This window comes from Chiloscyllium punctatum, chromosome 32 (genome assembly GCF_047496795.1).
Source record: "Chiloscyllium punctatum isolate Juve2018m chromosome 32, sChiPun1.3, whole genome shotgun sequence".
In the NCBI taxonomy this organism is placed as follows: domain Eukaryota; kingdom Metazoa; phylum Chordata; class Chondrichthyes; order Orectolobiformes; family Hemiscylliidae; genus Chiloscyllium; species Chiloscyllium punctatum.
Window position 1 is genome coordinate 9,195,357 of NC_092770.1, and position 15,641 is coordinate 9,210,997.

At 40.3% G+C, this 15,641-nt stretch overlaps 1 protein-coding gene across 1 annotated transcript in view; it reads left to right on the forward strand.

Annotated features, from left to right (window-relative positions):
- Positions 1–15,641, forward strand: part of ptprq (protein tyrosine phosphatase receptor type Q) — a 180,569-nt gene that overhangs the window by 84,760 nt on the left and 80,168 nt on the right. Inside the window, exons 28-32 of the mRNA XM_072551604.1 lie at positions 4,231–4,373; positions 4,860–5,028; positions 8,890–9,041; positions 9,534–9,675; positions 13,428–13,697. Of these exons, the coding sequence (XP_072407705.1) occupies positions 4,231–4,373; positions 4,860–5,028; positions 8,890–9,041; positions 9,534–9,675; positions 13,428–13,697 (876 nt within the window). The remainder of the gene's footprint in view (positions 1–4,230; positions 4,374–4,859; positions 5,029–8,889; positions 9,042–9,533; positions 9,676–13,427; positions 13,698–15,641) is intronic.

A 15,641-nucleotide genomic window follows, 5' to 3' on the forward strand; every position in this document is an offset into this window, starting at 1 on the left:
AAATCCTTCAACCCTGGCAGCATCCTTGTACATTTTTTTGAACCCTTTCGAATTTCGCAACATCCTTCCGATAGGAAGGAGAACAGAATTGTGCACAATGTTCAAAAAAGTGGCCTAACCAATGTCCTGTACAGTCATAACATGACCTCCCTACTCCTATATTCAACGCTCTGACCAATAAAGGAAAGCATGTCAAATGCCTTCTTCACTATCCTATCTACCTGTGACTGTACTTTCAAGGAACCTATGAACCTGCATTCTAAGGTCTCGTTGATCAGCAACATTCCCGCGGACCTTACTGTTAAGTGTATAAGTTCTGCCCTGAATTACCTTTCCAAAATGCAGCACCTCATATTTATCTAAATTAAACTCTATCTCCCACTCCTCATACCACTGATCCATCTGATCAAGATCCCATTGTTATCCGAGGTAACCTCTTCACTGTCCACTATATCTCCAATTTTGGTCGTCTGCAAACTTACTAACTATACCACCTATATTCACTTCCAAATCATTTATATAAATGGCAAGAAGTAGTGGACCCAGCATCGATCCTTGTGGCACTCCACTAGTCACAGGCCTCCAGTCTGAAAAGCAACCCTCCACTATCACCCTCTGTCTTCTACCTTCAAGCCAGTTCTGTATCCAAATTGCTAGTTCTCCCTGTATTCCATGACATCTAACCTTGCTCACCAGCCTCCCTAGAAAAACTTTGTTGAACGCCTTACTGAAATCTATATAAATCACATCTACTGCTCTGCCCTCATCAATCCTTTTTGTTACTTCTTCAAAAAAACTTGATCAAGTTCATGAGACATGATTTCCCATGCACAAAGCCATGCTGACTATCCCTAATCAGTCCTTGCCTTTCCAAATACATGGACATCCTGTCCGTCAAGATTCCTTCCAACAACTTGCCCACCACCAACATCAGGCTCACCAGTCTATAGTCCCCTGGCTTGTCCTTACCACCTATCTTAAATAGTGGCATCATGTTAGCCAACCTCCAGTCTTCTGACACCTCACCTGTGACTATCAATGATACAAATAACTCAGCAAGAGACCCAGCAATCACTTCCCTAGCTTCCGACAGAGTTCTAGTGTACACCTGATTAGGTCCTGGGGATTTATCCATTTTTATGCATTTCACGACATCCAGCACCTTCTCCTCTGTTATATGGATATTTTTTCAAGATGTCACCACCTATTTCTATCTTCCATGTCCTTCTCCACAGTAAACACTGATGCAAAATACTCATTTAGTATCCCCCCCATCTCCTGCAGCTCCACACATAGGCTGCCTTGCTGATCTTTGAGGGGTCCTGTTCTCTCCCGAGTTACCCTTTTGTCCTTAATGTATTTATACGATCCCTTTGGATTCTCCTTAACCCTTTTTGCCAAAATTATCTCATGTCCACTTCTTATCCTCCTGATTTCTCGACTGCCTTTGTACTCTTCTAAGGATTTACCCGATCTCTCCTGTCTATACTTGTCATATGCTTCCTCATTTTTCTTAACCAAAATCTCAATTTCGCTAGTTATCCAGCATTCCCTACACCTACCAGCCTTTCCTTTCACCCTAAGGGCTGAACTCCCAGAGTGTATGATATCTCATGAACTGCATTTGAAGTTTAAGGTAAGATAATTAGTTGCAGTCCATAACAAAACCATGAGCATCTCTTTCCCATAAAGAGGGACAAGGTAGGGAGGTAAGCCTGCATGAACTACCACAGACTGAATTTATGCTGTGCCATTAGCATCATTCTGCATCGCACTTGAGCCTTCTAGTCCATAGATTTTTTTTTTATTATTCATTTCAAAGATGAGGGCTTCACTGGTTAAGCCAGCATTTATTGCCCAGCCCAGAGGACAATTAAGAATCAATCACATTGCTATGGTGGGTCTGGAGTCACATGTAGCCTATACCAGGAAAGGATGACAGTTTCCTTTCCCAAAGGACATTAGTGATCCAGATGGATTTTTCCAACAATCAACAATGGTTTTATTGACATCAGTTAAACTCTAAGTGCTAGGTTTTTAAACACTGAAGTGAAATTCCACCATCTGCTCTGGCAGGATTCAAACCCACATCCCCAGAACATTACCTGCTTTGTTGGTTTAACAGGCAAGTGATAATACCATCAACCATCACCTCCCCTCGCCCTTGTGACTAATAGATGAAGCATCTGACTTCTGTGTGATTCATGATGTAAATAGAAGATTGCAATTTGAGGTCTCCAGCCATATTGATACATAGTAAATGTTGTGTAAGAAATACAGCAAGCAATTTGTACAAAGCAATGTCTTACAATTGTGATAATGCCCAAATAACCTGTTTTGGGAGGTTATTTGAAGAGGAAATATTGCTAAGATGGAAGGAATAATTCCATTGCTGTTCCTCAAAATACTGCCATGGATTCTTTTTTATCTGCCTGAAAGTGTCAGTTGAAGAGCTTTCACAAATTCACCTGACAAAGTAGACAGAGCTTTTTGGCTTAAAATCTTATCCAAATGATGACATTTGAGCTGACATGCCATCAGGACTACACAGTCAGCCCAGATTTTTATTTTGAAATCTCTCAAGTGGGAGCTGAGCCCAACATCATCTGACTCAGAAGCACAAGTGCTACAAACTGAACCATGACTAACACCACACAGTGAGATGAAGCTGCACCTGTCCAGAAAAATAGCGAATATTCCATCATACTTCTGGACTGTGCTATGGAGATAATGGAAAGACTTTGGAGAGGGAAACGTTTGGTCACTCACCATAGAAAACCCAGCCCCTAAATAGTTCTTCCAGCTGCAGTACTTGTGTGGTGTATCCAATTAATTTTGATGGCATTCAATTCAAAAATAATAAGGCCTTGGAATGAAAACAAGATGTGGTTATGTTTTCTTTTGTTGGTGGTGATCCTTGCTTGGCACTCAAGTGTTTGTTGTGGTTTATTAGCTCAAACCTGCATATTATAGGTCTTGCTGCACATGGACATGGATTGCTTCATTACTTGAGGAGTTGCCAATGGAACTGAAGACTGTGCGATAAGTAGCAAACATCTCCACTTCTGAACTTATGATAAAGGGAAGGTCATGGATGGAGCAGCTAAGATAAGCTACTCACAAGCCTGGCAAATCGCTGTCTGGCATATTGCTTAGTCTTGCAGTTGAAATGTTGGATCTCTGATAGTTGCAGCAATCTTCCTTATGGCTGTATGACTTTAGCCAATAGAAGGCTTTTCTACAATTTTCAATTAATTAAATTCTACTAGAGCGACAGTCACCACACTAGTCAAATGTTGCCATAATGTCAAAGTCAAATCTCACCTCTTCTCTGGAAATTCATTCTTTTACCTGGAGCTATAATGAAGTCTGAAGTTGAGTGACCCTTGTTTGGAACCCAAACTGAGTATCTGTGAATGGGTTCTTCATGAGCTCTTTGGTATATTCCATTACTTTGCTGTTGACTGAGTGTAGACTGATGATGCAAAATAACTGGCAGCATCAGTGGGAAGAAAGCAGAGTTAATGCTTTGTATCTAGTGATTCATCATCAGAACAGATGCAACTGTTCTACCTTTGTGGATAGGACATACTTAGCAATTTTCCATTTTGTGGAGTGGATGTCAGAGTGAAAGTGCACAGAAGAATGTTCAGTCCATCATGTTAATAGTAATTTGAAAGACCGATCCACTTAGTAATGCTAACTTGCCCTTTTTAATGACACCTGCACATATTTCCCCTTTCCCCTATATAACCTTTAATCTGTTTGAAAATTACCATTGTACCTACTACTAACACCTTTCAGAGAGTGCATTGCAGTGTGTAAATATTTGCCCTCATGTTACGTCTGTTGTTCTCTTGCTAATCCTTCTGTCAAAATACACAACTATTCCTTATTTACAAAGTAGTTACACAACAGGCGAGCATTTGGCCCAACAGGTTCTCATTAGTTTCTGAGCCTATCATGATTTAAATACCTCTGTCAAACCCCACTTAATCTCCACTACTCAAAGTGAACAAAGCAGATTCTCCAGTATTTTCACAGAACTGATCACATGGTAATATTCTTGTAAACCTTTTTTGCAATCCTTCCAAAGCCTTGAGATCTATGCTGAAGTGTGGTTCCTGGAAATAGCCATGATACTCTGTCTGTAACTAATCAATTTTTATAGAGATCCAGTATCTTTGTGAAAGGAAACCATTTAACTAATGCATCCATATGTTTTTGCAGCAAGGATCCCTGAAGGCATTATCTCCTATGTCAACAAAAGTTCCACTTCTGTTCAAGTATTTTGGAACCTTTCCTCTAAGGCAACTGGATATGTTCAATATTACACAGTTCACTACAGGAATACTTCCGGTGTTTTTACACAGGTGCAATATTTTCTGACTTCATGTGCAGTGATATTTGTGTTAGGCAGTAACTGATAACAAGGAGAGATTTGCGGGTTCGAAGGAACAATGGGCTAGAATTTACTCTTGACAAGTAAATGAACATGCAATTTGATAAGACATGCCTTTGCCTTTTAGCAGAGCTTTAAACCATATGAAATAAATGGGTTATATATTTGTTCAACGACAGACAGAATGCATCTGACATTCATTTGTCAGTGTAGAACATTATAATTTACAGCTTTATGAAACATGCTGATGTTTTGTTATATTGGTTTCTTAAAAATAATCAAAATTAAATTGTAGTAACTGCATATTTAAAAAATGAACTTTATTGAATATTTGGAAATAACTGAGATCAAATCAAGGAACTGAATTTGTTGAAAGAAGACTGCAGTTTAATTAGCTAATTGTCCGTGCTATACAATAAAATATACCTGCAACAAATTGTTCAATGTTGTTTTCCAGAATATAACAGATATTGATCAAACAAGTGTTGGTGAAAATGCAAATGTGACAATACTTTTGATTAATTTGGCCAAATTCAGCCACTATGAAACTTGGATGACTGCCTCTAATATGCTGGGTGGTGAAATTCAGACAAGTGAACTGATCAATGTATACACTGATGAAGATGGTAAGTTTGATTCAATGCAGAATTAATGTGTTAAAGTTAGAAATATTAATCAAGACCTAGCGACAGAAATATTATTTAGCTTATCATAGACTATCAATTAGTGCTGTATGACTCTATGACTCTATATGTCATTAAACAGTGATCAACTAGTTTGTGGATGACAGGGTTGCACCATGCAGCAGAACAGTTTTGTTAAGAAATACACACTTACAAATGCAAGCAATCTCTCAACAAGCTTTGACTTTATTGTAGCAACTGTGCAAGGCCAACATTTATTGAACATTCCTAATGGAACTGGAGAAATCTGCTTTCTTGAATTTCTACAGTTCACGTGGTATAAGTACACTATACTATGGTTTTTGAAAGTGCACTCCAAGATATTGACCTGTCAGTAATGGAATGGCAATGCATTCCCAAGTCATGATGTTGCACTTGTGGTTTACAATGTGCTGTTCAAAGAGCCTTAGCAAGTTGCTGTGGTCCATCTTGTAGATGGTACACATGGCCACCACAATGTGTTGGTGCTGAAGGGAGTAATTGCTTAACATGGCAGATAGGCTGCTGACCGAGTAGATGTTTGGTTCTGAATTATGAAGAGTGTTTGAGTGGTATTCATCCAGGCAAGTGGGGAGAATTCTGTTACATTCCTGACTTGTGGCTAATAGATGGCTTTGGACAGGATATGAGTACTCACTGAAACATTATGTAGTTCATCTAACTCCGCTTTAGTCAATAGTAATTCCCAGGATGTTGATATTATAGACTTCAGTGATAATAATTCCAATGAACATCGTGCAGGATATAATGTTTCTCACTACTTATCACCCTAAGCTGAAATATTGATCAGGTCTTACTGCATGTGGGCACAAAAAGCTTCAATATCTGAGGAGTTGAAAAATATTCAAGCATCAGCAAACATCCCCATTTCTGACCTTATATTGGAAAGAAGGCATTAATGAATCAGGTAACGAGGGGTTGGACACTACCTTGAGGAACCCTGGGGCTCAGATAATTGGCCTTCAAGAAAAACAAATGTTTTCCTTTGTGCTAGGTCTGACTCAAACCAGTGCATAGTTTTCCAAATGATTTCAATTTTGCCAGGATCCTTGATGCTACACACTGTGAAATGCTATTTTAGTGTAGTGTGTATTCACTCATATCACCTGTGGAATTCAGCTCACTTGTCCGTGTTGAGATCAAGGCTGAAGTGAGATTTGGAGTTGAGAGCAGCCCTGACAGGACCTAAGCTGAGCACTGATGAACAGATTGCTGAGTAAATCCTTTGTGATACTTGATACCTTCTTTCACTTTTTCGATTCCAAAGAGTTGACTGTTGGGCAGTAATTGGCCAGATTAGATTTATTCTGTTCTTTGTGGACAAGATGAAGCTGAGTAATTTTCTACCTTATCAGGTAAATGCCTTGGTTAGTGCCACAACTAGTTCCAGAGCATAAATATTCACCCATAGCCAGGATGTTTTTAGGCCCAATAGACTTCAATGTGTTGAGCTTGAACAGTAGCTCGATATGGTGACTGATTTGATATTCCTTATGTCCGTTTTCCTGTAACCCTACTACGACTCAATTATCTCAGCCTTAAATATACACAAGGGCTCTGCCCCCACAGCTGTGTTTGGCACAAAGTTCCAAAACCTCACATCCCTCCTTCTTACTTCAGGCTTAAATTGGCACCTTTATTATGAGTCTATGCCCTCAGGAGCTAGACCTTCCCATGAGCAGAAACATCCTCTCAGCATTTACCCTGTGAAGCCCCTGAAGAATCCAATATGTTTCGATCTTTCTTCCTCCCAAATTTTGGTGAGTAGGGTCCCAACCTGTTTAGCCATTGCTCAGAAGACAATCTTTCCACACCAGGGATTATCCGAGTGAACCTTCTCTGAATTGCCTCCAATGATAAGATATCAATAAGGGAATCAGAACTGCTCACAGTCTTCCTGATGTGGTCTCACCAGAACCTTGTACTGTTGTAGTAAGACTTCCCTGCTCTTATACTCCAACTCTCTTGAAATAAGGAGTCCATTAGCATTCCTGATCCCCTTTCTGTGTTTCATGCACAAGTATCTCCAAGACTCTCTGTTTTTTTTCTCCATTTAAATAATGTTCTGTTCTTTTGCTCTCCCTTCCAAAATGAACAATTTCATAATTTTCCACGTTACACTCCATTTGGCAACGTTTTGACCATCTACCTAACCTATCAATATCTCTCTGCTAACTGTTTGTAGCCCCTTCGTAACTTGACTATCTGCCTTTAATTTTGCTCGATATGCTCTGACATTGCCCTTTAATAATGCCAACATGGTCCAGTAGGTTCTCTTCCCACTACACTGTGTAGGCTATGGTGGTCAACGCTAGCATCTGTTCCCCGCTTGTATCCTTCCATTACCTCCTTGTTGTCTACCCTCCTTATACCTTGACTTCCATCACCATCATTGTATTCACCTCAAAACATGCCTCTGCTCACCAACCCCCGCAGCCTTATATGCCCCCTCCCCTTATCACTGAACCACACTTTTGCTCTCCATTCACCTCTCAGCTGGTTAATGTATGGACCCCAAAGGCTGATTACTTTCCAGCCCCATGATCAATTTTGATGGGCAGCTCCAGGAAAGAACTACTAGATTCTGGACCACTGTCCTTGCAGTTCCCTGACAGCACTGATCGTAGTCCAAAAACATTCCCCCCCACCCCGCCACCAGTCTATAGCTGGATGTATCCCCTGACAGTGAATGCCCCAGTCGGACAACTGGCTGTGGTCCAGCCCCTGGGCTGTGTACAGACTCTGCCCATTATTGACAGTACCAGGACCCCAGGAGTGATAGTATCCCCTGTTGACTTAACCAATGATGACCACACCTGTATTTTGAGACAGGACCATTTGATTGAAAAATATGCAATGTGTTTGCAATGCAGACAGCTGGTACTTGCTGTAGATGAGAGATTAGCATCTCACTGTGGCATACGACAAGATATCCACCCCCCAGACTGATTATTGTTTGCAAGCCTGGCAAGCAGCCTGGCTCTGTTCCTGTATAGAGCAGCAATCAGTACAGCAGTGGTGTGAGCCACTGGACTCTGGCTGAAGCACTAAAAGGTATGGCACAGCAAGGCAAGGCAAAGCAGGAATGTTGTAACCATCCAGCGAGGTGCAAAGTAAGTGAGCACTAAGAGAGCAAGCAAGCAGCTCTGAAATGCAGCTTGGCTCAATCTGTGAACTGAGTGTTTGTCCCAGTACACGAAGAACCCTTGGCAGCACATTTCAATGCTAGTTGCCAGTCCACCCTGACGTGCAGCTTTAATGTGTAGGAGTATCCTGTAAGTGAATTGGACAGGTACCATGGAGATGCTGAGAGGCTGGCAGTTGGAAGGTGCCAGCATCCTTGGACATATGGTGCGCGTGCAGGCACTTGGATTGTCCTGAGACACAGCCCGCTGGGTGTCCAAGATGGTGACTTCCAAGACCAAGCAGCAAACTGAAGTTGCCAGGTACTTGCTCTGACTTTCATGTTGGGGATGGATTGTCAACATGTAATTTCCTTACAGCGAGTGGCAGAACAAAAACCTGCATATTAATGAGGCTTGTTGTTAATAAGTCTGTTAACAAAGAATATTCTCCTGTAATAGTTAATTCACCACACTTAGTGAGAATCGCTTCTTGATGGCAGAAATCTGTTTGAAAATGCTCTGAATTGCTCCTAATGTCAATAAAGGTTTTGCTGTATGTCTCACCATATCCCCACATTGTTCAGGCATTAAGATTCTGCCGTACGTATGTAATGAACATTAGCACACAGAAAAGTTGAAGGCTTATGCGTTTCATGATTGATTTGGACTTCTTTTTCAGTACCATCAACTCCTCCACAAGACTTGATGATAGCAAACTATACAGCAGATTCTGTCTTGGTTAGGTGGAAACCTAGTCCTATGCCAAATGGTATTGTGCAGTTCTACAGTTTTAAGATAATTGACAACACAAGAGAAAGCACATATTTTATGGTATGCCCTTCAAGTCTTGTTTCACCAGCTTACAACATCATGTTAAGTATGGCTCGTGATTAGTTGGATGATATTTTTTAAGATACATAAAATTAGCGTTTCTGTTTTGACATTTGTAAGCAACACTTCACTGTTGATGTTAAGTTGTCAACTTGTTTTGCATCTGTTTTTGATTCTTGTGAATCACACTGACACATAATAGAAATTACATTGGCTTGTTGATTTGATGAAAACAGATCCCATGAAATGCTTACAGAAATATCTCCTGGGCTCACATTGAAATGCAGAAGAAATCAAGGTGTAGTTAATTAGCAATTAATGCAAATAATTGATTTGATTTTCCTCTTAAATGATTTACCGAGATGCTAAAAATATTACTTGTATCCACAATATAGCCACAGATTATTCAAACATACAGTATAATCAAAATTCTGAAGTATGCATATAAATCTGAACATCCTTAAAATCTCATGATTTCTTTTATATTTCAAGAATACGACAGCATTATATCATGAAGCATCCCTCACTGGCTTTGAAACATTGCACGAATATCAAATCAGTGTGTCGGCTTTTACCAAAGTGGGAAATGGAGATCAATTTAGTAACATAGTCATTTTCAAAATAAATGAATCAGGTTTGTTGAGCTCTGCTGATATTTTTTGACAGCTCTTTTAAGTTCAAGGATAATATTTCTTTCTAATCAAGCTTTTCTGCTATTTCCAAACTCTGTAATTATTAGATATTGCTCCTAAGTTCTGAATCGTAATCAACATAATAGCCATGACTTGCCCTTTAATTTGTATGATTTGTACACATTCCTCAGAACTGAATAATTGACATGTTATATTTCATCAGGGAAACTGTTCAAATAAACTGTTCCCTAAGGAAATCTTTTTATCAGACTGGCGATTAACAAATTTCAGGTGCATATCTCAAATAGCCTATATCAGAACTTTACACTTGGAGGAAAATACAGCTACTGTGTGAATATGAGGAAGTACTCAGCTTTCAATCACCTCTCTGCTGAAATCATAGGGCAGCACTAATTAGAAGTGGCAGAGATAGAAAGAGAAATTCTAAACAGAGGGATAATTCTTATGTGCTAAATAAAAGGATCAAGAAACAAAGACATTCAGAGCAGTGGCAAATTTCACTGCCACTGGCCTCATGACTTCCAAGATGGTGGCGGCAGGGAGGGCAACATTTGACTCCTCAGCGTGGGCCTCGGCCACTCGTGGGCTCACGCGGTAGGTCCAACCATGTCCATGCTGCTCCATCGTTGTCTTTCCAGCTCCGTCATGTTTTTTTGTTTTTTGGTTGCCCTGGGACCTCCTCTTGCAAGAGTATGGACCATCTTGGGTGGTGGCGGCAGCATTGACAATGAGCTAGGACACCCTGTCAGTCGATAGCCATGGTCGGAGGAGGTGTGTGAGCCATGCAGCCTGATCGTCTCCAGCTCGCAGGGCAGACACGGAAGCGATGATGCAAATGGCAAGAGAGCACATTTCCAGGAGCCCCCGGGGATGATGTCAGAGCAGAGAGGGTGAAGGCTATGGAGAGGCAAAGATGAACTTTTGAACCTGTTTCAGTTTTAGAAAAATGAATTTATTCAGTATTTGACTATTTATACAATTTATTCAGTAATTTATTTTTTAATGCAAGATGGTGCTGGAACATGGTAACATGAGGTACTTTTCACAATAACTGAAAATGTGTTGCTGGAAAAGCGCAGCAGGTCAGGCAGTATCCAAGAAGCAGGAGAATCGACGTTTCGGGCATCAGCCCTTCTTCAGGAATCACTTTTTACAATACCCATGTACAAGTGACAATATTAAATAAATAAATTTTAAAATGGTGCCAGGTCTAGCTCGAGAACTGTTTTACTCAATAATGCTACATTGGTCAGTGACCACTTGGCATGGTAATCAGAACAGTCCGAATGTATACATCCTAGATCTGTCATGATGGTTGAGCGTTTGCTGGAGCACCTGTCTCTCCTTGCTATCCAGTAAAGTACAGCTTCAGCACCTGTGATCACTTTTTTAATTTCCATATGTAGCGTTGAAGGTCCCAGTCATAAAAAAAGCTATTCTTACAAAACCATAGCCCACAATTAAGTAAGGAGTTGCTTTTTGAGGTTCTTTTCATATTGGATTTCCTACTTCAACAACTTTGATAAGGACATGACCAATTCTGTTAGCAAACTTCTGGCAGCATTACAGACAGCAAGAGTCCCATGCCATAGGAATTAAATTCTTTTTTCAGAACCTAATTATCTCATATGGACTTCAATTTAAGTATGTCCAAAAATGTGCAGGTTAGGTGAATTGGCCATGCTAAATTGCCCGTAGTGTTAGGTAAAGGGGTAAATGTAGGGGAATGGGTCTGGGTGGGTTGCTGTTCGGAGGGTCGGTGTGGACTTGTTGGGCTGAAGGGCCTGTTTCCACACTGTAAGTAATCTAATCTAATCTAATCATGTTTATAAACCTCACACTTTTCCACAGTGGAGAACACATTAACCTGATAGTCGCCACTCCTAATTTGATGATAAATTGGGGTGAGTTGCTTGTTTCCAAAGTTTAAGCTACTCACCCTGCCCTCTTCCTGCTCAATGGTGTGGAATGTGAGGTAGGGGCAGTATTAAAATTGAGCCTTCTCCTTTAACTGTTCCCATTTCTCTGTCAGTCATGTGACTATGATTACATGTGTAGGTCCTGGTTCTACCTATCTGTTTTTGAGGTATATGAATCTTTCTTTGTTTCAGGCCTCTTGGGCCCCCTCCCACAACTCTCTTTCGAGTGTAGTGATGGATGGAATCATTGGTGCTGCTTGCTGCTCTTTCTCAGAATTGGAAAAATCAATTTGTTTCCAACTTCCATCCATTCTCAGCTTCACATAGCACATATCTGAATCTTCCCTTTACCTCCTTGACTTCACCTTTGCCATTTTTGGGGAGAAGCTGTCCACCAATTTCCAGTGCAAACCCACACTTACTTTGACTGCACCTGCGCAGACTCTGCTTTCTGCAGGAAGTCTAATTCTTTCTCATAGTTTCTCTGCCTCTGTCACATCTGTTCTGATGATTCCATTCATATGAATGCTTCTGTATTGACCTCCTATTTCCTCAACTGAAGACTCTCCCACCAACTGTGGTTGTCAGTATCTTCAGCCGTGTCTGACCTGCCCTCACCCCCTTTCCTCCCATCCACAACAACTATCAGGCTATCCTTCTCCTCACTATTCACCCCACCAGTCTCTGGATTTGAAGAGTTGTAGTCTGCCATTTCCAACATGACTTCCTACATAATACCAACACCAAAAACATCTTCCCCTCCTCTCCCTTGTCAACATTCTGCAGGGAACATTTTCACTCCTCCTTCACACCCAACAGTTTCTCACTCCTCCATCGCGCTTTCCAGTAATTCCAGATGGTTAACACTTGGCCTTTTATCTCTTCCTTTCTCACTGTAAAAAGCCTCAAACGTACCTTCTAGATGAAACAGACATTTAGTCGTATTTCTTTCAGCCTGGTCTATTGTATTCTTTGATCACAGCGGAGTCTCATCAATATCGGCAAGACTTTGCAGAACACCTCAGCTCTGTCAGTAAGAATGACCCCAACCTCCCAGTTGCTTGCAATCCTGCTCTTGTGCTTACATTTCTATCCCAGGTCTGATGCAATGTTCCAGTTAAGTCGATGCAAACTAGAAGTACAGCACATTATTTTCTGCGTATATCCGTTACAGCCTTCAGAACACAACACTGACTTCAACAACCTCACAGCATGAACACTATCTCCGTTTTGAATATACTCCCACACCTACCTCTCCCCCCAGCCCAGTATCTTCTTTCTATGGGTTTGCTCTTAACAAAGCCAATTTATTTTTGACTATTCACATTCATCATTAACCCTACTTTGCTCATAGATTCCCTTTTACTACCATATAGCATTACATATTACTTTTGCTCCACTTGTATTTTTTCTTCCTTTGACAACAGCATAAAAGAAAATATTTTTCAACCCAATTCCGTTCCAAAAGAAGAAACGTTGAACTCTGGTCCTCTCTGCACAGATGCTGCCAGAGCTGTTGCTTTTCTCCAGCACTTTCTGTCTTTATTCAAAATTGAGCCAATATATCCTTGTTATATCTGTTTGGCTGGTACTTCATAAGTCTATGACAGGCAGAGAGTTTCAATCTCAATGCTCAGAGAAAAGGAAAGGCTGCTCTCTCACATTTACTGCAGTTAGAATTCTAACAATATGTTTCTTGAAAATAGACAAGATATAGAAATAAAGTTTTAGAAATGGAAAAATAGTTGCTTCTGTTTAGTTTCTTAATACATTGCTGTCTCGTTATGTTCAATAATGTTTACTCTGCTGTATAGTTCCAGATACTATCCAAAATCTTCAATGCAATGCATCAAGTTGGCATTCGGTCATTGTTAAGTGGGATCCTCCATTAAAATCGGATACAATGATCACTTATTATGCACTTATATTTGAAAATGATGTTCAAAACATCGCTGACAAAGATCGTGTACATACTTTTAGTGAGCTGCAATCAAATACTTCCTATCAGTTCAGTGTAATGGCTGTTAACTCAGTGGGCCAAGGAGAAAGCAAAAACTGTACTGTCACTACATTATCAGAAGCAGGTATTTATTTCAGCATATTTGGTCTACCATGAAAATGTCCAGAATATTGTAATTGATAGATATTTAGTTTGCAGCAAGATATGCTTTATTATAATTTTATTTTGTAGGAAATAGAATGATTTAAGGAAAATAATTCAAATGGTTGAACTTTGCAGAGTACGATTGCAATTCATTAGTAAACTTGTGAAATTGTAGAATGTAAAGAAATAATTTATTTTTGTATTATTGGGGTGATGCTAATGTATAAGAATATGTTCTGACTGTGAATATAGTTAGCAATGGTTAGGCATTCCTTATTGTTGTTCCCAGGTAAAAGTAGGTGTGTGAGCTTTTTCTGAAGGTAGCAGCAGGTGACTAAAGGGCTGATGGTCATTAACATCATCCCATTTGTCATCACAAAACTATATCTTCATAAGCAAAATATATTTTCAGTGACTCCTCGTCTCACTTTCTCAGATATGCAGTATCTGACTCCTGATTATTTGACTGACTTGAAGAATGTCTTATGTGAGAATATCTAGATAAAGGCTTCATTTTCTTTTAATGCCTTCGCTAGGTAGAACTTCAGCTGTTATATTGATGTTTTTGATTCCTCAAACAAGATGGCATAGAAAACAGTTGTAATCCCTCTGGTATTTATTTATATTGCAATTACTTCAGTGACATTATTGTAGTGCTAGGAAGGGCCACATGATAAATAAATGATGATAGTTTATATGATTCGATTTAAAGAATCCAAATATGTTTTTATAATTAGAGTCAGAGCTTCCACCACTACTTCTGGCAGCTCATTCCATACACGTACCACCCTCTGTGTGAAAAAGTTGCCCCTTAGGTCTCTTTGATATCTTTCCCCTCTCACCCCAAACCTATTCCCTCTAGTTCTGGACTCCCCCACCCCAGGGAAAGGACTTTGTCTATTTATCCTATCCATGCCCCTCATGATTTTGTAAACCTCTATAAGGTCACCTCTGAGCCTCCGATGCTCCAGGGAAAACAGCCCTAGCCCATTCAACCTCTCCCTATAGCTCAACCCTGGCAGCATCCTTGAAAATCGTTTCTGAACCCTTTCAAGTTTCACAACATCTTTCCAATAGGAAGGAGACCAGAATTCCAACAGTGGCCTAACCAATGTCCTGTACAGCCACAACATGATCTCCCTTACTCCTGTACTCAATACTCTGACCAATAAAGGAAAGCATACCAAACACCTTTTCTATCCTATCTACCTGTGACTCTACTTTCAATGAGCTATGAACCTGCATTCCAAGGTCTCTTCTTTCAGCAACACTCCCGAGAACCCTGCCATTAAGTGAATAAGTCCTGCTAAGGTTTGCTTTCCCAAAATGCAGCACCTCACATTTATCTGAATTAAACTCCATCTGCCACTTCTCAGCCCATTGGCCTATCTGATCAAGATCCCATTGTAACCTGAGATAACCTTCTTTGCTGTCCACTACACCTTCAATTTTGGTGTCATCTGCAAACTTACTAACTATATCTCTTATGCTCACATCTAAATCATGTATATAAATGATGAAAAGTAGTGGACCCAGCACTGATCCTTGTGACACTCCACTGGTCACAGGCCTCCCGTCTGAAAAACAACCCTCCACCACCACCTTCTATCTTCAACCTTTGAGCCAATTCTGCATGTAAATGGCTCGTTCTCCTTGTATTCCATGAGATCTAACCTTGCTAACCAGCCTCCCATGGGGAACCTTGTCAAATACCTTACTGATTAACACGTTGTGTTCATTTATCCAAGTTAACTTTATCACAGTAGGCCAGGCAGCATCCGAGGAGCAGGATAATACCCTCATTTTCGCCCTCTATCACAGTATTTAAACAATGGTGTGTACATTAGCTATGTGTGCTGCATTTTTACTGCTAATCCCAAAATAGTTAATTTTCACATAGAAGGCAGCTTGGGCATATGGTTGA